Source organism: Cyclopterus lumpus, chromosome 2, assembly GCF_009769545.1.
Source record: "Cyclopterus lumpus isolate fCycLum1 chromosome 2, fCycLum1.pri, whole genome shotgun sequence".
NCBI lineage: Eukaryota > Metazoa > Chordata > Actinopteri > Perciformes > Cyclopteridae > Cyclopterus > Cyclopterus lumpus.
The window spans coordinates 10,928,769-10,954,924 of record NC_046967.1 but is presented as its reverse complement, the minus strand read 5'-3'; the positions used below and the strand labels follow the sequence as shown (position 1 = coordinate 10,954,924).

Sequence of the window (26,156 nt, the reverse complement as noted above, 5' to 3'; positions counted from 1 at the left end):
CTGCTCCATTTTATTTTTTATTTTTATTTTTAAAAAGTCAAAGCGTCGCGTTTGCCCCCCCCCCCCCCCCCGTGAAAAATGGCGACGGGGGCAGGCTGGCAGCCTCCGTACACCAGCGCGAGCGGCAGCACCAAATATAACGTCGCCCCCTCGCCGGCGTCCGGCATGTTTTACGACGGGACTTTGACGCTGGATTACAGCCAAGACCTGCACCTGAAGATGAGCAAGAAGATAGCGCAGCTGACCAAGGTGCGTGGAGGTGTGTGTGCGTGCGCGTGCGTGTGTGCGCGATGCAGGTTTCGTGGGCTGCTCGAGTCACGCAGAGCAGCTTCGGGATGCGGATGGAGTGTGTAGTAGTCCCGTGGAGGCTCGTGCATGGGATGCCATCTGTAAACACAGCCGATGAGGAAGAATTTATGCTTTTTTTAAAAAAATGTTGTATTATTTTTGACGTGTAGTTTTGGTGCAGCTCAGGAGGGTGTGACGCTCATGTTTATTATTATTATAATAATTGTTTTTGTAGGTTTGAGGATGTTGCACTGCTCTGCATCCCTGCAGGGTTCACAGGTCACCCTTAAATACAAGGTTTTGGGCTTTTGGATGCTCATAGGCGTTGTTATTAATATGCATAGAGGAAGTGAATTCGATGCACACACAGAGAGAGTTTTGCTGTGGTTACTTATGGTAGTATTCTGTACTCTGCTTTTACTCTGCCTGCAAAACAACAACAACAACAACAACAACTGACCAGACTGTGTTTCATGTAGTATTATTACACCGACTGCAGCCTGTGCGGCGGTGGTTTGACCTGTGCACGCCTCCATCGCTGCTCAAGGGGCCGGGGGAAGTTATGCAATCTTTTGAGGGATGCAGAGGTTTGGCATGAGCTGCTTCTTTGTCCTCCACCTGAAACCAGGGTATAGGAAACACGGGACGCTGTGTGTGTGTGTGTGTGTGTAAGATTTAAGGTGGCACACACACCGCTCTGCAGCATCTATAGGCTTTCGACTTGGTGGATGAAACGTCAATAAAAATTATGTGATCGTGCTGTACAGGGGGAGACAAAAGCAGAGAGTCGAGGACAGATAATATTTTACATAACAGGCACGGTGATACGGTCACAGCACAGGATTAGGCACGGTGTACAGTAGGGTGAGCTCTGGGCGAATGGATTGTGCACTATCCAGGAGGATTGTGAGGCATGCCGTTGATTAAAAATGGTTCGTGGTGTTGTGGAGAGGTTGTGCCACAAACGGCAGATTGTGCACTGGGACTGTTCTGCGTTGGGGTGCAGTGCTCCTTCTTGTGTTTGCATTGATCTCCTGCTCCTCAAACCAAAAGAAATGCAGCTCGGGTGAACTCCAGGATGACGGGGAGACACCTGACAAGCTGTCCAGGGTGTGTGGGTCCTGCTATCAACCCGACCTTTTTACTACACGTACTAACTAGTCAAACTCATGAAGTAACCGACTGGGAATCTACTCCGTCTGTCTCCATCATGCAGCTCAGTTCATTGAGGGACTTTCAGTTATCACAATCAATGAAAACATGGTCAGAGGCAGAGACAGGGGGGATGCAAGCGGCTATTTTCCTGCTGAAGCTGCTGCATTAATTTGCGTAATATTGCCTTTAATGAGATTAGAATATAGGTGCTATTGTGTCAATGATGTCGTCAATACAGTCAGCGGATCAATCAATGAATGGGTTTCCCTCTGGCTTCTCTCATGTGAGGCGCTTCTCTGTTATTTAGTTGCAAACTGGATATTTTCTACACTTACTGTGTAAATAATGTGCAGTTGGTATGATGGGATGCAGCCGCTTGAGAAGTGAAAGAATTCCCCGGTGGAGAGACTGTGTTTGAAAATAAAGAGCTGTTTACAGACGCGTGTTTGCTTTTTTAAATAAAAATTGAATTTGTTATGGCAGATTTGTGCATGTTTTGTGCTGGTGGGGGGTGTCTGCAGGCGAACTATCTGCTCACTGGAGATGTGTTTCATGTTGTGCATCAACTGCATCCTTGTTCTCTTCCCTTTCAGTGTCGCTGGTGGCTTTAACGATATATATATATATATATATATAAAGTGTGTGTGTGTGTGTGTGTGTGTGTGGCTGCAGGTGCTGCGTCGTTTCCTCCCATAGTCATCACGCAGCAGTGCTTTGAGCAGGTGGGAAGTAGGACATCTAGTTGGAGAACACATGAGCATCTCCCTGTTTAAAGGAAGCAGCCTTACATCGTGATGGTGATTAATTCAACTCAAAGCCCATTTTTCTGTTGGTTCTTTTGTTCCTCTCCCGCCTGCGAGCGACAAAGCAACCTGATGAGGAGAACACGTCCAGGACCCAGGCCGTCACAGTTCTGACTGAGGCTTTGATTGCATGCTGCCAATATGTCAACAACACATTCCGGGATTTAGTCTTTCATAGCGTTACATCATTTTGAAGAGTCTTGAATAGCTTTAATCAACGTTGCAGGAAGTGCTGCACTCCAAAAGCCTGTCATCCAACGTGTTCCAGGTGAACGCGGCAAGGAGGCCGCGATCCGTGGCACACTTCCATCTACAGTACGGATGTAATAACAGTCGTGGCTCATAATAAAGAACAGGGGGGGGGGGGGGTGATTTGATCCAAAGCGGTCGGTAGGGAGAAGGTTTTGAGGAATCTAGACCCAGTTGTCACACACTGTTTTTACAGAGCTAACTGGATCAGAAGATGTTTACTTCCCCGGGTCTGACTTTGTACCCGTCTCCGTGGTGAATATCACAGTTGTGATGTGGTGATGCTCGTGGGGGTGGGGGGGGGTGGGGGGGGGGGGGCAACTGCGCCGAGCGTCCTTGGATCATCGGAGCAGCACGACAGCGAAAGAAGGAAACGGATGCAAAGTGCCTTCACGCCACGACCGGGTGGACAAAGTGAATGCGCCCGTGCGCTTCAGCTGATGAAGGGAGACAGGGAGACTAAAGAGCTCAAAAACGTCTGGGGATCCCGTTAAGACCACAGCACCTCTGACACCAAGACTTCCATTAATCCTTTAATTGCTGAATATGATGAAAAAGGATGAGAGCAGAGCAACAGTTGTTCTCCTTCAGACGTCAACGGCCTTTCTTCAGAAGTCCAATAAACAGTGGGAACGTCTTCATCACTCTGGATTGTCACTCCAGTTGACAATAAGGCCTTTTTTTCGATGAAATCCGGCTGTTGGCCAGTCATTTGTCCGCCTCTGTAGAGACACAGTGCAGTTTGATTGATCAATGCTGCGTTGACTCTAATGAGACATTCTAATGAGGTCCCAACGGGAGGTTTTAGTGCACTGGAATGGTTTAAATAAAAACGTTAGAGAGAAGCTGCATCGCTGTCACGCTCTTCATATTCTTTTATTGTTGTGATGTCGAGGATGGACATGTGCATGCTCTGCTCCTCTCGCAGGTGCTCTCTTGATTGATGGAAGTCTTCCGTTGATTGATGGAAGTCTTCCGTTGATGTGCGGCCGTACAGCATGAGAACTGCCACATTAAGGACGGCTGGATGCCTGTTATCCAGCTTGTCAGCTCTCACCTGCCTGGTGGACAGATTTCAATTAAATCTGTTTTAAACCGATCCGGCGCCGGTGGAAGAAACACAGCATGCAGCATTTTTTGCAGTTTGTGCACAACAATGTGCATGAAGTTACAGATTTGAGTTTCAGTGTCAAGACAAATCCTGCAGCATTGTACGTTTTTGAGGACGTTCTTGCAGGTTGTCATCGTTGTCAGGGTGGATAAGCTTCTGGAGAACCACAGGACATTAAAAGCAGACTCAGCTGAGCTTGAGGGCTTTCTAGTTCATATATGCAATATACAATATAATCAATCAGTTAGCCTATGTGGTCTTATAGGCCGCGCTTACCAAGTTTCATGCAAGAAGGTTGTTCAACTATCCTGTATGTTGGAAACTGACAGCTTTAATATACTTTAATGCTTAAGTCTATAAAGAAATATAGACAAAGTTACACACACAAGCATGGGCTACCAAACCTTAACCATATGCACAGATAATCTATTTATACATCCCACAAAGAGAGAGTTTTTTTTACTCATCCTCTGTCTTCTTCTTTTGGTCTCTGAGATGAGACACAACAGTAATGCACTAAAGGCGTCATAGCTTGGACCGCAACCAAGGATTATGTTTATATTGATTCATCTCCAAAAATCACATTTATTCTCCATCCCTGGTTAATTTGCTGAATTTCTTTTTTGTGACAGAAATCTCTTAAAGACACTGGGATGCAAAACATTGCATTTATTTATGGAAGCGAACATCAGTGTTCGACTGCAGACACGGATATGTAATGTGAAGTATCCTTATTCCTGGGAGATGGGAAGAGAGAGAGAGAGAGAGAGAGAGAGGGGGGGAGGAAGATACAGAACAAAAAGGGGGAGAAATAAAAGGATGAAAGCCACGGGGAGAGGAGATGGAGCTGAGAGCAGCAGGCACGGCTGCGTCATTAAAATAATCATGTATAATTGAGGGAGCGTTTCCGCGGCTGACTACCGGGAATCAGAAGGCTCACGCTGGAGAACACGGAGGCCAACATCTACCTCGCTCTGAATTCCTCCGCCGCGTCTTCAAATGACAGGAGGAAGGCGTTTGATTGCATCATAACAACAACAATAATAATAATAATAAGTCTCTGTGGCCCCGGAGTGGTGGTGGTGGTGCAGGGTCCTGGCTATGAAGGGCTTTGCATTGGACCCCGTCTGGTGGACTTTAATGCTTTCCCCCCAATATGGATAAAGATATTTTCCAGTATTTATAAAGCACTTCACAACGTGGTAACGATGTAAAACTCCCTTAAGGAAATGGACACGGGTGCAGGGTAACTTCCCATCTGCTCCTGTAAGTGGAACACAATGTGGAGCTTCTCGTTCTGCAGGCCTGTAATTCTGCTGACCGTGACCGAAGAGGAGCTGCTCACAGGGGGGCTTCAATTTGCTGAAGTTAAAGCTTTTTTTTCTTCTTCTTCTCCTGCATATCATTTACCTGCAGCACATATATTACCTGCTTATCTATCAGGTGGGAGGGGAGAGTGCGAGCGTGACTGACAAGACGTTATTCACTTATGGGCTCGTTGCGCTACGGTGGACTTTTCTGGTGACACGTGAGGCTCTAGTTCATTTTGAGGAATGAAAAGAAGAGGGGAACATCTGCACGCTTATCTGCTCTGCACCGATTATCTGAGCTCCATCTTATTTTTACGCCAACCGCTGTGAAATACACAATTCAGTCATTGTGCGAAACCTATTCCTCTCCCTTCCTGATGTTATTGGTATGGATTTTTGTTGCACTCTGAATGCCGAGCCAAGCTTTTTTTTTCTCCATTGATCTGATATTGAAACGGTTGACAAGAGCTTTACATCACAGCCTCATTCTGACGTCTAATTCCCTTCCCGTCTCCAGGTGATTTACGCCCTCAACACCAAGAACGACGAACACGAGGAAGAGATCGAGTCTCTGAAAGAAGCCCACGAGGACGAGGTATGAACACGAAAATGAAAATAAGAGATGGAGAATATGTACATAAATGTTTTTACGTTCGTTTCATTGGATGCATTTAGGTGAGGAGCCAATGCGCCGTGTTTTGGTGACTGGCAGTGAGCTGCAGTGGGAGGAGAGGAGCAGGAGTCGATCCTGTCACACTGCAATTTGGGTGTCAACACTGACCATATTTAAGCTGTCTGCAGGGAGCACATCAACGCTGCACTGTGCACGGCGCTCTCGCGTCATATTTTGAGACAATAATCCCACATAGACTTCTCCACGGTCGCACACGGGAACATTATTTATTCACGCCATGAGAATATATGTTTATTTTTTTTATTATTAAGATGGAGTAAAGATTTGATTAATGTCCTACCGGCATCTGTTATCTCCAACGGTTTACAGGTTTGAAGGCCCGGCGCTTTCAGCTGATTAACTCACTTTGATGCTGCGTGGAAGCGGCGCGTGCAGATGGCTGCCAAATGAAAGGAAACACACTACATTTAGTGTGTGTGTGTGTGAGGGCTGCAGGAAGATGTTCTTATTCCTGCAATATAGATTGCGAGTTGAATAAAAGATTTTAAAGGAAAGATGCGTTTTCCTTTTTGCATCCAAATCTTCCTTTTTCTTTGTTTTTCTCCTGTTCTTCGCTCATTTTCAGCTTCAGGTCATCGACCACTTGTGTTTTACACGTTGCTCCACAGTCTTTCTTATGTGTTTTAGATGGGTTGAGATATGGTGACTGACATATGTGTGACGCATCATCCATTTAGCTTTTTTCCTTTTAATTCGTCACAGGAATGTGTGCACATTACCAAACCAAAGATGGATTATTATCATCATATTGCTGCTTGTTACCTTGAATATAATCTCTTTTAACTATCACCAGCTGCTGCATTTTTGATTGAATGCTCAAGTTTATTTTCTGGACCAGGTTTCGCCGAAATTAGTGGCTGCAGATAAAAAAAAAACGATCTCCAGGAAGAGTTTGTTAGAACCCAAATATGAAAGCGGTTTCGAGCACCACCTTCATTTGTGTTGCTTTCACAGTGGGTCTTTTCTCCCCTGCCAGGAACACCATTTGGAGGCAGCAGTTGTTGTGCTCCTAGTTTTATTTATTTATTTTTTTATATGTGGGATTTGGAAATCCTCCACATGGTGCAATGGAACGAGATATTTCTATATGTGTGTTTTTTAAAGATTTCAAACTTCTTGAACTCTCGTATTTAAATTATTTCTGCAGCTTTCAAGATGTTAAAAGTTGTTGTACCCTCCCCCCCCCTCCCCCTCCCTCTGCTGCTCAGGTCCAACACATTGTGACCGAAACCAGAGACAAGATCATGCAGTACAAGAGTAAGATGGTGGACGAGGCCGACCTGAGGCGGCGGCTGGCCAGTCTGGAAGAATCTGTCGAACTCCACGAACACATGAAGAGACAGGTCATTCACTGCTGCGGGGCAACACGTTTGGTTGTGTTGAGTTTGTTTCCGTTGGTCCAGCTTTCACAGATGCATAAATTATACAGACAATTTTCATTTCCTGTGTCATTACCTCCATCGTCATGTCGCCTCCACAGTTTAAAAAATTAAATTAAATCTGCATTTCAGCCCAAAATCTTGCCGGACTGCCGGTTGCGTGTCAAGTAATGTAACGCGGCTGTTTTGTTTACCGTCAGGCTTTAGCGGAGTTTGAGATGTACAGACAGAGAATGGAGGATTCGCAGCTCTGCACCGAGGCCCAGCACACACAGAGAGTGGTTTCCATGAGCAGAGAGGTGAGGCTTTACACACACACACACACACACACACACACACACACACACACACACACACCCTGTTAAAAGACGTCAGCGTCCTCTGAACGCAGATGAGCAGTGACGTTGAATTTGCAAGATCCCATCTCCTCCGTTGAGCATCAGCATCTTTTAGATGTACAATATATCCAATGAGCATTCAGCAGGAATTATATAAAACCACGTAGAATGTGATAAAAGATGTAAATATATATCAGTCCCGTATGTTTCGTGGTTTTCAATAGGTGGAGGAGATGCGTCGTGATTTTGAGGAGAAGCTGCGGGCGTTCAGCCAGACTCAGGCCCAGTTTGAGGCGGATAAACGGCGAGCGCTGGAGGAGCTGAGGTCCACCTACCGCCAGGAGGTGGAGGAACTCCTCAACAACCAGCAGAACCAGAGCGCCACCTCCACCGAAGACCAGGAGAAACTGGCCGAGCTCCATAGACAAGAGGTGGGCTAAGAGTGAGAGAGGAAGGGAGATAGATGGAAGCACGTTCTCTTTACTGGAGAGTCACTTGATGTGGTTTTTGGAGGTTTATTAAGTGTTTTTGGCTTTAAAAATAAATAAAAAATAGGGTTGTTTTGTTGGTGCAGTTGGTTCATGAATATAATATAAACCTGATGTGGTTATAATCTGGCCACGGGTCATCCACTTGTTAAATATCCAATACAACAGGTTAAAAGATCAAGTCACAATCCCCGTCTCTCCGTGTAGGTGGAGGCATTGATGGAGAGGGTGGAGGAGATAACGAAGGATAAGGTCCGCCTGGTGGAGGAGTACGAGGCCAAGCTGGGCAAGGCTCAAGAGTACTACGAGAGGGAGCTGGAGGCCATGAGGAGAACACACCAGCTCACCACGGAGAACCTGCTGGCCTGGAAGAGGACCGAGGTATCGTCTCCACAAGTCATTTCTCTCCCCGAAGCTCTGTTTAGCTCCTGAGGGGGAACATCTAAACGATGTCCATTCTCTGCTCCTCCGTGTGAAGGTTGAGCTTCGTAAGGAGTTCCAGGCTCAGGAGGCGGCGCTGCAGCGCTCGCTGTCCAAGCTGAGGAGTGAGCTCCAGAAAGCGCACGAGGAGGCCAGAGAGAACCGAGACAAGACCAACAGACTGCAGACGTCGCTGGCCAACGCAGAGGGAACCATCAAGGTGTGTGTGTGTGTGTGTGTGTGTGTGTGTGTGTTGATGCACTCACTGGATTGTTCCTCCGACGTTTGCTGCTCATACAAACTTCTTGTATTTACAGTATTCCTACAAAATACTGGGTTGGGAAGTGGGCTAAATTGGATGAAAACTGTGGCATGAAAACAAAGCAAAGTGAAAGCCTCCGGGGCGAAGACGGTTTTCAAGAATCTCCGCGTGCAGCGAAATCTAATGTGCTGCGCGCTGATGGCGCTGCAGGCAAATCTGAATAGCCGGGGAAGCTTCATGTAGGCTGCGGCGGGGGGAGATAATACGAGCGGGTTACAAACTCTTCAATGTTGGATTGCCGTGTGGGAACATCTGCGTGTTTCTTTTTCTTTACGTGTGCGGCGCTGCAGAACCTGCACAAGCAGCTGGAAGAGGCCATCCAGGACGGAGAGATCTGGGTGATGCAGCTGAAGGACACCGAGTACGAGCTCGACGGCAGCAGGGAACGGGTTCAACAGCAGGCTACTGAAATCCTCCATAAAGCCAGTAAGAGGTTCCTCTTAAGGTTTACAGCGTGCACGGATACTTTACAGATATGTTAGGTTCCTGCTCAGAAGATCCACTTCCAGGTCAATTGTCTTCTGACTCTCCTGCTTTGTTTATTCAAGCGTGCGGTTGTCTTTTCTATTTAGATCTCTGTGGAGAAGTTCATGTTTTCAAGTTAAGTTAAAGGGCACAGAGAAGCTCCAGTTGTGGCTAAACGCAAATTAGCGGTGTCGAGGAACTCTTTGGAACTAAACGATGAATTGCCGTAAATGTTTAGACGCGGTTCCGATTGCCTCCTTTGACACACTTTGACGTGACTGTTCCCAGGTCAGATTGGCTCCTTGCAGGCCACCCAGATGTCCCATGACGCGAGCATCAGGAACCTGGACCAGGAGCAGATCCGGCTGAAGGACAAGCTCAGCCGGCTGGAGGAGGAGAGGGAGGCTCTTCTCAACCAGAGCCAGGCCTCTAACGAACAGCACAAACAGCAAGTGCTGAAACTAGAACAGGTGCTGTGATCCTTTCCTTGATCCCAGTCCAGTCTGGGGCGGAAATCACGTCTTTAATCACTTTAAACGGGTTTTTCCTCCTCAGTCTCTGCGCGAGGAGCACCAGGGTTACGAGAAGGAGCTCTGCAGGCTGAGAGCACACTACGAGGAGGAGATGCACCGCTTCAAGGAGGCGCAGGTCAGAGCGCTGGAGGAGTTGGAAGAGAATCACCAGTCCATGAGGGAGGAGGCGCAGCAGGAGAAAGAGGACGAGAAGAGACTCCTCATGGCGGTTAGTCCACTGTTACGAACACTTTAGGAAACCCTTATTCTTTACACGCGGCGTATGAGCTTCGGGTTCGTTACTGCACACCATAATTAGATTTCAAACACACTCATATACCAGTATCTAGATACCCGTAATCTCCATCTAAAGATGTTAAACTTTGTTTTCATCACCGCTTTTGAGTCTAAAAAAAAAGAAAAACACGTCGACAACAATGGTGAATTGCTTTTTTTCCAGCAGTTTGATTCTACAAGATCGGTTTGAATAGAAATACTGCAGACGTGACAAAGTTATTTATTCATAAAGAACGAAACGCGGCGGTGACGGCTGCGTTTAGTCTTTGTGACCACACGGCGGATATTTACACACTGCTGTCACAACTGCTGTCAGCTTTGACATCTTTTGAGATATGTGGAAACACAGACCAAGGAAAACAGTTTCAGAGCTTGTTTGTCTTGAATATTTATATTTCTTTATATTTTTATGAAAGCAGACGTCTTGGTTAAGCTTATATATATACAGTATATGGTGGAAAAACACTGAAAAAGCCACAGTTTTTATATGAAAACAGTAATTACATCCAACTCTTGTGTGTTGCTCTCAGAGTTTTGCATTTCTCTCCTCAGTGCGGCACCATAAGCAATTGCATTTCCTCCTCAGTGCAATTGGCCTCAGTCTATTAAGAAATATGTATCGCAGAGAAACAAGCAGCTCGCTCAACTGACTGCACACATTTAATTAGGTTAACATTAAGACGGAGACGTGAAAACAACATCACTCTCTCCCCTTTGTTTCCCTCTGCTGCTCCGTGTCTTTTTCACTCCTCATTCCCTCTCCATACAAATGACCTCCTTGCTCACAAACACAGAACAAATTACACTGTTTGAATTAATTAATTAACGGAGATTCCAAGTGAGCTGAGTCGATGATAGAAGGTGGAGTCAAAACACGACAGGCCACCGATTGTTCAGAGAGAATTGAGACAAATGAGATTTTTGAAAAGCCAAACGAGCCTCAATAACGGCCCCAATTTCTTTACGCACTTCTTTACGCACTTCTTTATGCACTTCTTTATGCACTTCTTTACGCACTTCTTTACGCACTTCTTTACGCACTTCTTTACGCACTTCTTTACGCACTTCTTTATGCACTTCTTTACGCACTTCTTTACGCACTTCTTTACGCACTTCTTTACGCACTTCTTTATGCACTTCTTTACGCACTTCTTTACGCACTTCTTTACGCACTTCTTTACGCACTTCTTTATGCACTTCTTTATGCACTTCTTTACGCACTTCTTTACGCATTTCTTTATGCACTTCTTTACGCATTTCTTTATGCACTTCTTTACGCATTTCTTTACGCACTTCTTTACGCACTTCTTTACTCACTTCTTTACGCACTTCTTTACGCACTTCTTTACGCACTTCTTTATGCACTTCTTTACGCACTTCTTTACGCACTTCTTTACGCACTTCTTTATGCACTTCTTTACGCACTTCTTTACGCACTTCTTTATGCACTTCTTTACGCACTTCTTTACGCATTTCTTTATGCACTTCTTTATGCACTTCTTTACGCACTTCTTTACGCACTTCTTTATGCACTTCGCACTTCTTTACGCACTTCTTTACGCACTTCTTTACGCACTTCTTTACGCACTTCTTTACGCACTTCTTTATGTACTTCTTTATGCACTTCTTTACGCACTTCTTTACGCATTTCTTTATGCACTTCTTTACGCACTTTATGCACTTCTTTACGCATTTCTTTACGCACTTCTTTACGCACTTCTTTACGCACTTCTTTACGCACTTCTTTACGCACTTCGTTACGCACTTCTTTACGCACTTCTTTACGCACTTCTTTACGCACTTCTTTACGCACTTCTTTACGCACTTCTTTATGAACATGCCAGGCCCAGTTGCATTCTGGACTAATAATCATTTATCTCCCATGAATACATAAATAAACTCATAAGGAGCCGTTGAGTTCTGCCGTCAGTCCCACGAGGGTCCGAGGGGTCGGGCTGAGTCGTCCGGTCACACGGTGATGGGAGGTTAGTTGTCGTCTTCTGATTGGTCAGCAGAGTTTTTACTCTCCCCTGGAATGGTAGAAGAGGAGCGCTCGTTTTTATTCCATCCCGCTTGCAGCCCTTACAGCACATTACACCCGATGCGTTCACGCTCGCATGGCTCCACCTGCATTCAGCGACCATTAAGAATCCCATTCATACCGCAGCGTGTTGACGTCCAGTGGAAGTGAATTGGCTCAGAGGCACGAAGGCAGCATGATCCACCACGACCACAGAGTAACTCCCAGCATTGTGTCTCCAAAAAAAAAAAGACTATTCCTTCAACATTGCAGCTTATTTTCCGCCTCCGATGTGATTACGCAGTTTAAAATAATTTTTAGCTCAATGTTCTCGCCCCTGTCTCTTCCGATATCTCTCCTCTTTCATAACATTTCTTTCTCTTTTTTTCTTTTCTTGAGCTCGTACTTCCAATGTCGTTTGAAGCCGACTGCTAATTGGTTGATCTTCATTGACATTAAATCCAGCCTCCGAGCCCAGCGAGAGTGGTGTGTGTGTTTAGAGATTCCCTGAAATGAAGGGGCGATGATGGAGAGAACGGATGGAGAGAGGGGGCGATGACGAAAACAGGAAATCTTTAGATTAATGTCTAAGAAAAAATTAGAGAGGAAGACGGAGACGGAAGACAAAAACGTCCATTTTTTCAACAACGGATTTTTATCTTCATCTTTTTAAAAAAAAAAAACTTTTATGTCTGTCAGCAAGATATTAACGAGTTTTCCAGAATCGAGGCAATAAAATGACAAATTCGACAAATTGCTTGTTCTGTATTAATTAATAATTCACCGCAATCTACTTAAAAGCGATTTTTGAGACGACGGCAGAATGGAGGCTGGTGCAGTCGTATCTCTAATCTCCCAAATCGTTCTTCTGCGGACTTTAATGCATTCATTACATCATCTGATGGATCACATGTCTTTTATTTCTTTTGACCGTCTAAAAACCCAAAGATATTCAATTTACTAAAATGTGGAAAAAGTAAACAAACCAAATGTTTGCTCTTAAAACAATTAATTCATCATCAAAATAGTTAATAATTTAGTTAAAAAACCACAAAACAACATTCTCTCTATCGCTCCACAAGGAACACGACGGCCCTTTTTTAATATAATTTTAAAAAATCCCGTGGATGTGGATTAACCGTCCGGCTCCCGTGTGGATGAGATAAGACGGCCGGGTGCTTTATAGTTCCATCACGTCGGATGGGAAGCTTCGGTAGATTACCATGGTTACGACTTGTTTCACACAGTGAAGCGATGCTTATATAGCAGGAGCTGTCGATATGAATTAAACATATATATATATATGTGTGATTGCAGACTACCTGTCAATATGTAGCCCATCTTCTATGGCGTTGATCTACGGTTGCATGATAACCAAAGTTTACATTAGTTGTGCGTTTCACTGAATTAGCTTCACTATGTTTGCCGTATATATTTAAAAAAAAAAAAGGGAAACGTTTGAAATTCTTGAATTCAATTTCACCAGCGATCTGTTTTTTGAGGATATTGTGATGCTTGTTCATCCAGTCAACGCAGTAACATTTCCAAAGGACTGCTACACCTAAAATAAAACCACTCAGCGGATGAATTAATAGGGAACCAAGAAGTCATAGGAGGCCCAGAGAGGATTTGGTGCTGTGGTTTGAAGGATTATAGAAGCCGTTTGGTTGGTTGATGGGATGAGATGGCCTTTCTTAAGTTCCTTCACTCCCGTCCTCTTTTAGAGATTATACTCTGAGAGGGAATACTGCAGGAATGAAAAGGAAGTACTTTTAATGGGGTTGTTTTGTTTTTTTTGTCAGTGAGATTTGAAGATGTAGTTTCCTCTTCTTCCCCTCCTTTCTTCTTCCTTTCTTCTCTCCAGAAAATGAGTCAGGAGTTCGAGATCAAGCGCCTGTCGTTGGAGGAGCAGCGGGATCGCCTCCAGCAGCAGCTCGACAACTTGAAAGAGGAGCTCTCGGCCAAGCTCAACATGGCCAATCAGGAGGTGCGGGGAACAGTGGAGGAATATTTTGGGATGTTTAGAAAGTGGGGGTAGTAGGAGGTTCTTCTCCGTAGTTTTACTCCAGTAGAGAAAGAGACACGGGAGCAAATCAATGTGCCTACGAGAATCAATATCAGTTCAAGTTGCTATATTTTGAATATTCCCATTGCTTTATTTTGCATCCAGTTACACAAATGTCCACATACGACAACCTCTGAAGTTGAGAAACATATTGTTAGTTTGAATCATCTAAGTCACACAAACTAATGGGCCAATGGAGGCAGCAGTAGGCCAGCAAACCCCCTTTTCTGCAGGTTCAAATCTCTCGGAAAGAGCTCTACGACGTTAAAGTGAAACTGGGAAAATATTCTAAATACTTTGAGTCCTAAAACGTAACCTAACCATCCTAAACCTCTCTGTCGGTCTCTTCAGGTGTCCCACCTGCAGGAGCTGGTGAGGGAGGGCGAGCAGAACAAGGGCTCAGCTCAGACGCAGATCAGCTGCCTGAGGGAAACGCAGGAAAAACTCAAGATCGAACTCGACGCCACTCGAGCGCGCGTCCGAGAGACCAGCAACCTGCTGACTGACCTACAGGTGAGGGGGAAATACAGAGGGAACACCTGGAGTACAGCTCCATGCACTGCTGCTACGCTTTCTGGAAATAACGACGTCATTTGTCATTAATTATAACGGGGAATATGTACTTTTAACCCCAAGGAAAGATTCATCCATTATTTATGCATTATTGGAAACTCTATTCTCCTTTAAGTTAAGATTGCTTGTCGACAAATTTCCCATTTTTGCATGTTCAGCTGAAAGGCTACTAAAGTTAATATTAATTGGAAGCGTAACAATCGAGCTCTGAGCGTTTCATGGCGTTTGCTGGCGGTTTTGCATGCAATCAAAGTAGTCAAACTAGATGCTCCGAAAGTTTGAATGAAACAAAAATAGAGAGAGAGAAAGAAAGAAAGGAAGAAAAAGGACGGATGGAGAGAGGAAGAACGTTTTGAATGCAGGAAATGGGAATCAGCCGAGACGTTAAGTGCAGCACTGAAGGACAGCTGTGAGATAATGATGATGAGGCTGTGTTTGAAAAGAGAGACGAGAGAGACGGGAAGATTATGTTTATTCATTATTATTATTATTATTATATAGCAATATTAATAATTAAGGATGACGTTTGCAGTTGTTGGGAAAATTACACAATATTTCGCAAGGTCACAGCTGGTGGAAATTCATAATCCAAAATGCCCAATGAGAGACGGAAAGAGGGGTAATAAAAGAATAAAAGAGACGGAGGCACTGAAGGAGGAGTGATAATTAGAGAGGGTTGTATCTGGTGTGCACGCTGAGCTCATTGCAGGAGATACTGGAGCTTCACGGTGAACGTAGAACCGGCTATTGTTTAGCCGGAACCCTCCAGACGCTTATTAAATATAAAACGACAGAAGAAAAAAAAAAAGTTGTTGTCAATTCTTCGTACGAAATTGTCAAAACTGGCAAAATTATTTCAGAAATACGGCGTCTTTCTTAGAAATTTACTGCAAATAAAAAACATCTTTAATAAAGCGATATCACATTTAGGTCCACAACGTCTTCCAGAACATCATTTCTGGGTTCCCAAACATTTTTACCTGGAAGCTTTTCGGTCTTTCAATGGCCGACCTGGTTCAGTTGGTTCCTGCCTGCGAACCAACTGAACCTTTATAAATAGACGTGGAGGCGCGATGAGTCACCCGATGCTCCGCTGTTGAAACGCCGCGTCGGGTCAGAGATATAACAGGAAGCTTCACATTGTTATTGTTAATAACGATTCGGCACTCTTTCACCCCAAACTCTCCACTGGACCAGGGGGTTGTAATTATTTAAGTAGAGCCTTTTAATTTGAAAAAATAAATGACGAAAGTTCATCCAGAGACAATAACACATTTAAGTCCTGATCACAAACGACCTTAATTGGGATATTTTGAGATAATATAAGAATAAACTGCACAATTCATTATCTTAAGAAAAGATAGAAGCTAATAAACTTGCCTAAAATATATATTAAAATACCATTTGTCCAGGGGAGGCTGGCATGCCCCCCCCCCCCCCAAAAAAAGTACCCAAGTATGATAATAAAATGTGTGCACCTGTTTGTGCGTGCAGGAGGAGATCGAGACCCAGAGGCAGCAGCATGACGCCAGAGTGATGTCCATCAGAACAGAAGAGAAACAGAAGATGGACAAGATGGCGGACGACTTGGACCAGAAATGGAGAGATGCGCTGCGGTAAAAAAACTAAAAAAAAAACTTGTGTGTGTCACTCTCTCTCTCGTCGGTCTCACTTTCTCCTGTTGTGCTCGTCCCATTTGTTCTCGCCCACTCTGCCCCACAATCACACTTATTATTAGCTTGTTATTAGAGCAACGAGTCGACGATGTGGAGCTGGAACACGATGTGGAGCTGGAACACGATGGGGAGCGAGAATAAAATAAATGTCAGTGCGCCCTCTCTGTAGGGAGGAGGTGCGTCTGCTGAAGGAGGAGCTGACGGAGGAGTACGAAGCAGACAAACAGGCGGCGCTGACTCAGACCTCACAGCAGAAAGAACTGGAGATGATGGCGGCAAGAGAGGGCTGGCAGAGGAAGGTGGAAGACCTGCTAGAACAGGTAGAAACACACGTACTTATACATGAGGAACGTGCATGCAGATACTCTTTGATACTAGCGGTCTTCATTTAGCGTTCACTTCAGGACTTGTGCTGTTTTAGTGCCACCGAGCTGTCCATTTAAATCAACATATGCATCTATTCTAGGCACCCTGACCTTTAACCCCCGGCACGCTTCGGGAATCACTTTGATGGACCGCTCCACTCGAGGGCCCCGTCTCGAACACACTCTCACAGGCTCCGCCTCCTCCGACTGTAAACAAACGCCTTCACCTGCTTTACGGTTCGCGAGGATTTAACTTCTCCTCTGTTTTTTTTAATTAGTATTTCTCCCCCAAAGCCCACATCTCTCCCCATACACGTATATATGTATGTAAGCTGCACACACACATGCATCAGGCTCTTTATGCGTACACATACGCGGGAAAAAAAGAAGAAGAAGATCAAAAGTCAAGTTGTCATAGCTACAGTTGCTGGAGAATCTCTCTAATGGGAGTGGAAGTGGAAATTAGCGGAGGCTGCTCATTTTCAGAATTAGAGGTTTTAAAGCTCAGGCGCTTGTCTACTTATCCTCGTGTACCCATCCGTGCTGAGCAGACTGCCTCTGGGTAATTCAGAGCTCATCTGAGTCACGGCTGAAACCAGAGAGAGGCTCTTCCGGATTCTTTGTGCCAAGACGCCTCAGATATAAACAGTTTGTGACAAGCAGGAGCCTCGCTTTGGCGACTCTTCAGACGAAGGAGCACGAAGTCGAAGAGCACGAAGTCGAAGAGCACGAAGTCGAAGGAGCACGAAGTCAAAGCACGAAGTCGATAGAACACGAAGTCGAAGGAGCACGAAGTCGAAGAGCACGAAGTCGAAGAGCACGAAGTCGAAGGAGCACGAAGTCGAAGGAGCACGAAGTCAAAGAGCACGAAGTCTAAGGAGCACGAAGTCGAAGGAGCACGAAGTCGAAGAGCACGAAGTCGAAGAGCACGAAGTCTAAGGAGCACGAAGTCAAAGAGCACGAAGTCGAAGAGCACGAAGTCGAAGGAGCACGAAGTCGAAGGAGCACGAAGTCGAAGGAGCACGAAGTCAAAGAGCACGAAGTCGAAGGAGCACGAAGTCGAAGAGCACGAAGTCGAAGAGCACGAAGTCGAAGTGCACGAAGTCGAAAGAATACGAAGTCGAAGAGCACGAAGTCGAAGGAGCACGAAGTCGAAGGAGCACGAAGTCGAAGGAGCACGAAGTCAAAGAGCACGAAGTCGAAGGAGCACGAAGTCGAAGAGCACGAAGTCGAAGAGCACGAAGTCGAAGTGCACGAAGTCGAAAGAATACGAAGTCGAAGGAGCACGAAGTCGAAAGAACACGAAGTCGAAGGAGCACGAAGTCGAAAGAGCACGAAGTCGAAGAGCACGAAGTCGATGAACACGAAGTCGAAAGAGCACGAAGTCGAAAGAGCACGAAGTCGAAGAGCACGAAGTCCAAGGAGCACGAAGTCCAAGGAGCACGAAGCCGAAGAGCACGAAGTCGAAGGAACACGAAGTCAAAGCACGAAGTCGATAGAACACGAAGTCGAAGGAGCACGAAGTCGAAGGAGCACGAAGTCGAAGGATCACGAAGTCGAAGGAGCACGAAGTCGAAGAGCACGAAGTCCAAGGAGCACGAAGTCGAAGGAGCACGAAGTCGAAGAGCACGAAGTCCAAGGAGCACGAAGTCGAAGGAGCACGAAGTCGAAGAGCACGAAGTCCAAGGAGCACGAAGTCAAGGAGCACGAAGCCGAAGAGCACGAAGCCGAAGAGCACGAAGCCGAAGGAACACGAAGTCCAAGGAGCACGAAGTCGAAGAGCACGAAGTCCAAGGAGCACGAAGTCGAAGGAGCACGAAGTCGAAGAGCACGAAGTCCAAGGAGCACGAAGTCAAGGAGCACGAAGCCGAAGAGCACGAAGCCGAAGAGCACGAAGCCGAAGGAACACGAAGTCGAAGAGCACGAAGTCCAAGGAGCACGAAGTCGAAGAGCACGAAGTCGAAGGAGCACGAAGTCGAAGAGCACGAAGTCCAAGGAGCACGAAGTCGAAGGAGCACGAAGTCGAAGAGCACGAAGTCCAAGGAGCACGAAGTCGAAGGAGCACGAAGTCGAAGAGCACGAAGTCCAAGGAGCACGAAGTCAAGGAGCACGAAGCCGAAGAGCACGAAGCCGAAGAGCACGAAGCCGAAGGAACACGAAGTCCAAGGAGCGCTCCGACTCATCCGTCTGATTTTAAAACGTGTCATTTCTGAGATATTTTTAATGTGGATGCGTCCTTGGTTTTGGAGGCAAAGCCCACGTCTGTTTGATCTCGCCAGCGTGTTGGATTGCAGATTATTTTTCTTAATTAAATGATAATAATTGAGTCCATAAAATATATCTATATATATATATATAAATAATTATCTCCAGTGCCAAACGTTTAAAAATAAAAAATAAATCCTAGATTCTTTATCACGTAAAACAGAGAGAATTCAGAGGCTTATTTCAGCTCTGATAATAACATTTGAAGTACCGGGCAGGGAGCAGAAGGCCTTTTTATATTAAAAAAATAATAATACAGTGAGGATATCTGGACTCTCAGCTTCGGTAACTGTGTCAATGCAAATCACTTTGCTGCATTTTAAAGTGATGATGCACGAGGATCTGAAAATAAACATCAAACAATGTCATAGACCAAATACATAAGGAGCTTACGCACTCTTTGTGTTTGAGTGTGTCTGTATTGTGTGTGTGTGTGTGTGTGTGTGTGTGTGTGTGTGTGTTGTCTCATCAAAGGGCTTTTGGTGAATTGTGCTTATTTTAGATTTTTGGGTACATGAGTTGCGTGTACGTGAGTGTGTATGCTAGAATCCTTAAACACACACGTCGTCTTCATTTCCAAGGAAACGAATACACCAGCTGGGTCAACGTGTGTGCGTATAATATTATTATTATTCAGATCTCCGCTATGACGCAGTGGCTCAGATCCAGATTGTCCCTCCAACGGGTCGATTGTGGGAGCCGAGGCTTCACTTCACCTCCAACCTGCAGCTTTTATCGTATTTAATGCGCAGGAGGGAGTGTGCTTCTGATAAAAATCAAATATATTTAAAGTAAACCTTTCAAATGGGTACATCTGTATACAGGATGTGATGCAAATACACTATTTAAGTAAGTGTATAAGTAATAAGCGTGCATAATAATGCTCTTTTCAAAGTCTGCACCTCATGCATACACACACTTTGTACCACTTGCATGTATTTATGTACACAATGTAGATATTCATATAGATGAGCTCAGCCCAGTTTTACCTGTGTGTCTACTAGCCTCTCGTATGATGGATGAGTTCTCAACTGTATAAACATAATTTGTAAATGCAATTTCTTTTTAATGTATTTTTTTAACAATGTCTTAATTAAAATTAAACGAATCCAGTCTTTTCGATAAATAAGCCAAGCGTGGCCCATTGAAGATCAGAACTCTCGACCTCGTCAAACATATATTTACTGGACATATTAAGGGAGTAAAGTGTTGTGTGTGTGTGTGTGTGGGTGGGTGGACATGCCACCCTTATCTATAATGACTTCTTTTTCATTTTGATGTTTTCATTAAAAGGTTCGAGCCCCCGGCTGCAGTGTGTGTGTGTTTAATGAAATCTGCAGGTTTTTTGTCTCTAAATGTACAAATAATCCATTCTCTCGGACTCACATGGGACACAGGAATGGAGGTCATCTGTCCGTCTTTTTAAATCCATATCCGGTGTTGAACCCCAGCTTCATCTCAGCGCCGCTCCTCATCCTCTCCTTTTTTAAATCCATCTTACCTCGCAGTCCCGAATGTAGTCCTCCTACAGCACTAAACCCCGCCGGGGATTTAGCCGCCGCGGCAGCTTGAGGGGGAGTGTGGAGGGACCCGAGCCGTCAGTCCGGGCCCTAATAGTCTCAACAGCCCCCCCAAAACAGAAACTGTTTTTGTGTGACGTGATGGGGCCTCACGCTCGTCGTTGACTCCAGCTGCAGCTCTCAATCGTTTGGCTCATATCCAAGTGGTGCTTATTTGCTCTAAAGAAGCAATTGAATGTGCATTTTGCTGTTTAGAGTGCGAGCACATTGTCCATATTTGCATATATTATCTATTTTTGCTTCTTTTCTCTGTCCAGATCTCTCTATTGAAACAGTCCCTGGAGCTGCAGTTGTCCCAGTCCCAGTCAGCCCTCCAGCAGCTGCAGTCTCAGTTCAACCAGGAGAGGGAGCTGCTGAGCCAACAGCTGAAAGGTGAGCGGGGAGCTGGGCTGCAACATGCGATCTGACCACCGCGTTGCATTTCTCTGTGTTTTCATTAAAACACGCGTCTCCTCCTGTCACCCGTCTCGTTGAACAGTGCGTGTTTGTGCGTGTGTGTGTGTGTGTGTGCGTGTTCGCAGAGCTGCAGAGGGAACATCAGAGGCGAGAGCACCGCCTGCAGGAGGCTCACTGCTGTGCCCTGAGCACCATGGAGGAGGCCAGGCAGCACCAGATAAGGGTGTGTGTGTGTGTGTGTGTGTTAGTCCAAAACGCACTGATATATGAATGCACCTGTTATAACTTGCATTAGTTACGTATGAGTACGCACTTAATTCATCATTCATAAAGCGTCTCTGTAATAACTGCACGCTGTGAAGCATTATACAATACTTCATTTACAAATGGTGAATCCATCCTTTATAAAGTGTGGAACAATGCTTTATAAATGATGATTTAAGTGTTTACTCACACTTAACTAATGCGTGTTATAAAGTGTTACCGAACTTCTTTTTTTCCAATTCAGCACTAATTATTTCTTTATGTATATTCTGCACACCTACCGACACAAATAGACTAAACAGAATAAGTAGAGGGTTTTTCTAATATCATTAGTTTTAATGAAATTATTCTTTTATCCATTAGCTTCATCTGTTTTAATATCCCCCATTTCCTTGTGCAATGACATTGAAAATGAGCTTATTGTTGACTTTATGGTTGAGGCGCAGATATAATTACACTGCAGGTTTGATTTGATTTTTTCTTCCTGCCTCATTGAACAAAATGATTATAGCACCGAGGTGACGGGTCCACTACGGTTTAACGTTAACGATGTCATGGATCACAAAATGGGTGCATTGTGATTTCATGACCGCTAAACTAAACAAGGCAGCTTTTTTTTAAATATATATTTCTTTGTTGATCCAGAATAAAAATAATTACGAATGCTTTTCTGGAAGAAAATACGCTTGTTTAATTTTTTGAAATCTGAAACTGGAGGTCCTCGACACCACTGTGTGTATATGGCACATTAAGGATGCTTCCTGGGTTCAGCGTCTATAATTAGTTTTGCATGTATTTTACATAAGTTATGGCCATTCTCCTGTAGAGTCCTATTTGTTGTAATGATTCCTGAAGTCTGAATACTGACTGTTTTGACTGTAATTAATTGTAATTTATTCATTGAATTACTGAGAATTCATGCATAATTGGGACACACAGCTACAGTATTAATTCTTTGCTCATTGTTTTTTCTTCTCGGTTTAATTCCTCCTCAAATACTATAATTACAAATGTACTTCTTGATCTCGATGCCTTCCTGCCCTCCGCCAGGCTCTGGAGGAGCGCCTGAAGCAGGAGCAGAGGGAGGAGGTCCACGCTCTGAAGGAGGCCCACAGGAGGACCTTCGACATCCTGAGACAGCAGTCGGACCAGGAGCTGCAGACGCTGCGATTCGAGCTGGAGGACGAGGGGAAAGCCAAGCTGGGTAATAAATGATTACACGCGTGAACGTAATCGCTGTGGTTTAAAACGAAGATGCGACGATGTTTCTACCTGCGGTGATTATGTCTGTACCTGCTGCGTTGATGACTGGAAGGAGACACAACCAGCCTTGAACAAAGACCTGATACAAACCTCTGTTTGGAAAAGGCTCATTTGGGAAACCATAATGGGATTCAACATTGTTTTGCATAAAAGAGACAGGATGCAATAGAAAATAATTGCTTTTGATATTAAGACGATTTGAGATCAAATCCCTCAAAATTAATTGGAAGTTTAAGTTTTTATCGTCATTCTTCTCCCAGTGATCTCCCCGTTTCCTCCCATGATGCTGAGATGTTGCCTGATGTTTCTCCTCTCTGTCCGGCAGCATCTCTTCGTGCAGAACTGAACCACCTCCACGCCGCCTCCATCGAGCACCTGAAGCAGTTCCACCATAAGGACAACACCTCCGTCAAACGAGAGCTAGAGAACGCGATGGAGCAAAGCCACCAGCAGGCAACTGTCTTGTTTTCTTCTTTGTTGTTGTTTTTGTTTTCTCCTGCACGGTGAGCTGGTTAACGCCTTCTGACTCGCTGCACTTTGTGTTCTTCTTCCAGGAGCAGGAGCTCCTTGTTCGAATCTCGGAGCTGCAAGCAGAGCTGTGTTCCCGTAGCAACCGCATCACCGATCTGGACCACGAGATCCACTCGCTGAACGAGACCATCGACACTCTGACCAGGGAGCTGGAGATAAAGGGCAAAGAGGTGCTGCGTGTTCGTAGTGAAGCTAACCATCAGATAAGGTACACAGCAGCAGGACGGCGTGTTGATTACTTCCTTCCTCGGTAGCCATGGATACCATTTTGTTTTATCTGTACAAGACTTGCGTTTTCCTGACTTGGGTTTATTCATGAGCTCTCTGCTGTAGGGCCCACGAGCAAGACCTTTCAAAGAGACACGAGAGGGATCTGGGCGAGATGAATATGGTCCACCACAGAGAAACGCAAATCCTGCTGGCGGACTTCAACAAGGCCCAGGAGGTCCTCAGAGACAAGATCACTGCGCTACAAATACTGTAAGTCGTGTGTGTGTGTGTGTGTGTGTCTGCTGTGTCTCGGCTTCGCTTTCTCCTCCGCGCTGACGTCGTCTACCCGCTTTTCTACGTCACGTCAGGCTGCAGGGGACGGAGGAGAAGCTCAGAAACAGAGAAAGCCGACCAGAAGACCTGCACGTCATCGCAGAGCTCAGAGAGATGGTCACCGAAAGAGAAGGTCTGGTGAAGAAGCTGGTGGTGAGTGGCACCTGGGCTTAAAACTCCTTCTCCATCGGCTCTTCCTCGGTGGACTTTTTAAAATGTCGTCTTTTTCCGCAGGACGACAAGAAGTTCTACCAGCTGGAGTTGGTGAACAGAGAGACGGGGTTCAACAAGGTCTTCAATTCCAGCGCCAACGTCGGTGTGATCAACCCGCTCATCAAGGTGAGCGAGGGCGTGTTCTCGATGCTTCGGGAACGCTTTGGGAGATCTTTCAGATCGCAAACTTAATCAATCACAATATGACATCAATTTAAAAAAAGAAAAGTTAATCCACACACGACCTTAAGGAGCCACAAAGGTTTGGCAGTTATCCACCGTCTGTACGCGGTTGCCAAATAACATTATTGATCATCGTTCAAGGTAATAAAGGTCTCGCTGTCATGATCATTTATCTACGTTGTACTTTCGACTGCCTCGTATTGAAATTGATCCGCAGCAAACACTGTGAGAAGAGAGCATCCTTGTGCTTGAATTTATTCGGTGTTTCTTTCATTATATATTATTCTTACCTTCAATGTATCCTATTTTGTTGAGCGCTACGAGTCCCCAGAGCATAAAACCACCCCGTTCCACACAGTTCGTCTTAAAAGACCAGATGTTTGTCATTCAGAAACAAGGATGCTTGACTTCAGCCTCATAACAACATCAGTCCTCTCCTTCTTTCCTTTTCCTCCTCCTCATGCTGTTGGCGCTCTCTGCGGGTTTGTTCCTATTAGGTAACGCGCACCTCCCACGTGCGGGATTAGAAAATGTCCTGACTTTAAAAAATTGTGTGTTTCATCGCGCTGTGCAACTCCACTGCAGCGATTGTTACTATAAGTAGGTTAGAGGTCAGGAGTGTCCAGCTTTGTGTGCACGCGGCTGTCGGGACCGCGATGCTTTGGATGGTGGTTTTTCTCTTCTTTTTTTGCCTTTCCAAAAGTGTAAAAAAACGGATGAATCTGCATCTAAGCTACAGTCGTTAGCATGTCCAGCTAACAAGCTCACTTCAAGGCCAAGGAACATGTCGTTAGCTAACTATGTGGGGTTAAAGGTCAAGGTGTGGAAGCCGCCCCTGGATGCTGGTCAGCGACTCCTCTCCTGCTCTTCATTGGATCACATTTGCATCACCTACCCCAAACCCCGCCTCTCTGTGGTTTGAAAGCAAGTTGAGCCAATCAGATCACAGCTAACTAGCCAGTCAGCTGTCTGATTGGTCACCGCCCCCCACCATGAGTCATGAAGGACTCCCCCCCCCCCCCCCCCCGCCTCCAAAGGTCCCTCCCCAGGCTCGGGAAAGCCCTTCAGCTGTTCAGCCCTCTTCCTCTTTCTCCTCAGCATCCTCCTCCTCCTTCTTCTCCTCATCCTCCACATCATCCCATGCCAAGCCTTGCTCTTCCTCATGCTCCTCATCCTCAGGAAGCCCTGGTGCAGCATCAGGGCCTACAAAGCTTTAGGAGGTGAGAACTGATCTGTCTTGCTGCCACTGCTGCCCTCCGTTCACCCGGAGTGAGGGTACCAGCTGTTTGCTGCCCCCACTGTCTGTATATCTCCCCTCACTCCTTAGTTACCCTCCCTTATATCCTCACCCCTTTAACCCAAACCTGAAGGAGGGCCAAAAACAGATGTTTATTACTATAATTTGATATATTTTGCTATTTTTCTGCTCTTTAATAAAGAAAATATATACAAACCTGCATTGAAACTAGCTGCAGACGTTAGAAGATGCATAGCTTTAACGGTTTAAGTTCGACACATCATGCTACCACGTGAAGAAGAGACCTTCTTCACGTGCATACTGTATGTTACCAACATGTGCAACGGGTTTCATGGGAATCTCATTATTTCACAGAACGCTGCAGTCTTCCATCAGCTCAGGGTCAACAGAGGCATATAATAAAGATATAATCTCTTTTTGATCCATTATGCCGTATCATCACATTATCCCCCTTTTGTATCTTCTTTGAAATATATACTCGCATGCAAAAAGGAGCCAACTCTGAAGCTTTGTACATACAAATCAGTCTCAATGGGACTTCCATCATTTTAAAAGGGATTTTAAAGCACTGCGGCTGCAAATGTGAAACCCATTTAAGATAACGCTTCGGTTGGCCCAACAGAAAGGCAGAGGACACACGGTATGAGAGGAGATGAAGGAGGCTTGTTTGCTGCAAGCACTGAATATAAAGCATTAAAAAAAATGGGCGAAATACAACAATGCAGCAATAGTGTTATTTTTAATTGAGAGGAGGAGGTTTAGAGGTTTAGAAACCGGATGGATGAAAGCGTCAAAGTGTCCTCGCATGTGGAGGAAGACCCATCGACGTGTTGTGGACATCACACCAGCCTCCCCTTGTTTTGTGGTCTTATTTATTACAAGCACTCACAGGATCTGTTATGCGCTGGTTCTGCCCACGATCCTCCACACAGGTTGTTCTCACTCTGAACACCAACAAAACAAAACGTTTGTGTACCTCGTGTCAACACGCCCCGTTTCTCCTCCCCTCCCTCAGCCTTCCTGAGGCCGACGCCACGACGCCGTCACACCCGAGAGTCGTGGAGGCCGGAAAAAGCAAAGAGCACGTCGTGAAAGAAGAAGAGCTGTACGCCCAGTACTTCACTTTCTAA

The 26,156-nt window shown here is 45.3% G+C and overlaps 1 protein-coding gene across 1 annotated transcript; it reads left to right on the top strand.

Annotated features, from left to right (window-relative positions):
* The first annotated feature begins 78 nt into the window (after nucleotides 1-78).
* On the top strand, nucleotides 79-26,156 carry LOC117740454 (protein FAM184A-like). Its single transcript, XM_034546880.1, has 24 exons — nucleotides 79-249; nucleotides 5,434-5,511; nucleotides 6,819-6,953; nucleotides 7,190-7,288; nucleotides 7,552-7,758; nucleotides 8,023-8,196; nucleotides 8,294-8,455; nucleotides 8,848-8,983; nucleotides 9,311-9,492; nucleotides 9,578-9,763; nucleotides 13,716-13,838; nucleotides 14,268-14,429; nucleotides 15,984-16,105; nucleotides 16,335-16,485; nucleotides 20,633-20,747; nucleotides 20,897-20,994; nucleotides 22,086-22,239; nucleotides 22,624-22,751; nucleotides 22,853-23,037; nucleotides 23,163-23,309; nucleotides 23,408-23,525; nucleotides 23,607-23,711; nucleotides 24,891-24,988; nucleotides 26,042-26,156. Exons 1-24 carry the CDS (start codon nucleotides 79-81, stop codon nucleotides 26,154-26,156), a joined length of 3,351 nt encoding a protein of 1,116 aa, XP_034402771.1.

What these genes read in the sequence shown, in the direction of transcription:
- LOC117740454 (XM_034546880.1), top strand. Translation starts at nt 79, where the DNA reads ATGGCGACGGGGGCAGGCTGGCAGCCTCCGTACACCAGCGCGAGCGGC. An exon ending in AAGTGCTGAAACTAGAACAG is followed by an intron (nt 9,493 to 9,577) that starts GTGCTGTGATCC and finishes TTTCCTCCTCAG; the next exon opens with TCTCTGCGCGAGGAGCACCA. An exon ending in AGAAGAGACTCCTCATGGCG is followed by an intron (nt 9,764 to 13,715) that starts GTTAGTCCACTG and finishes TCTTCTCTCCAG; the next exon opens with AAAATGAGTCAGGAGTTCGA.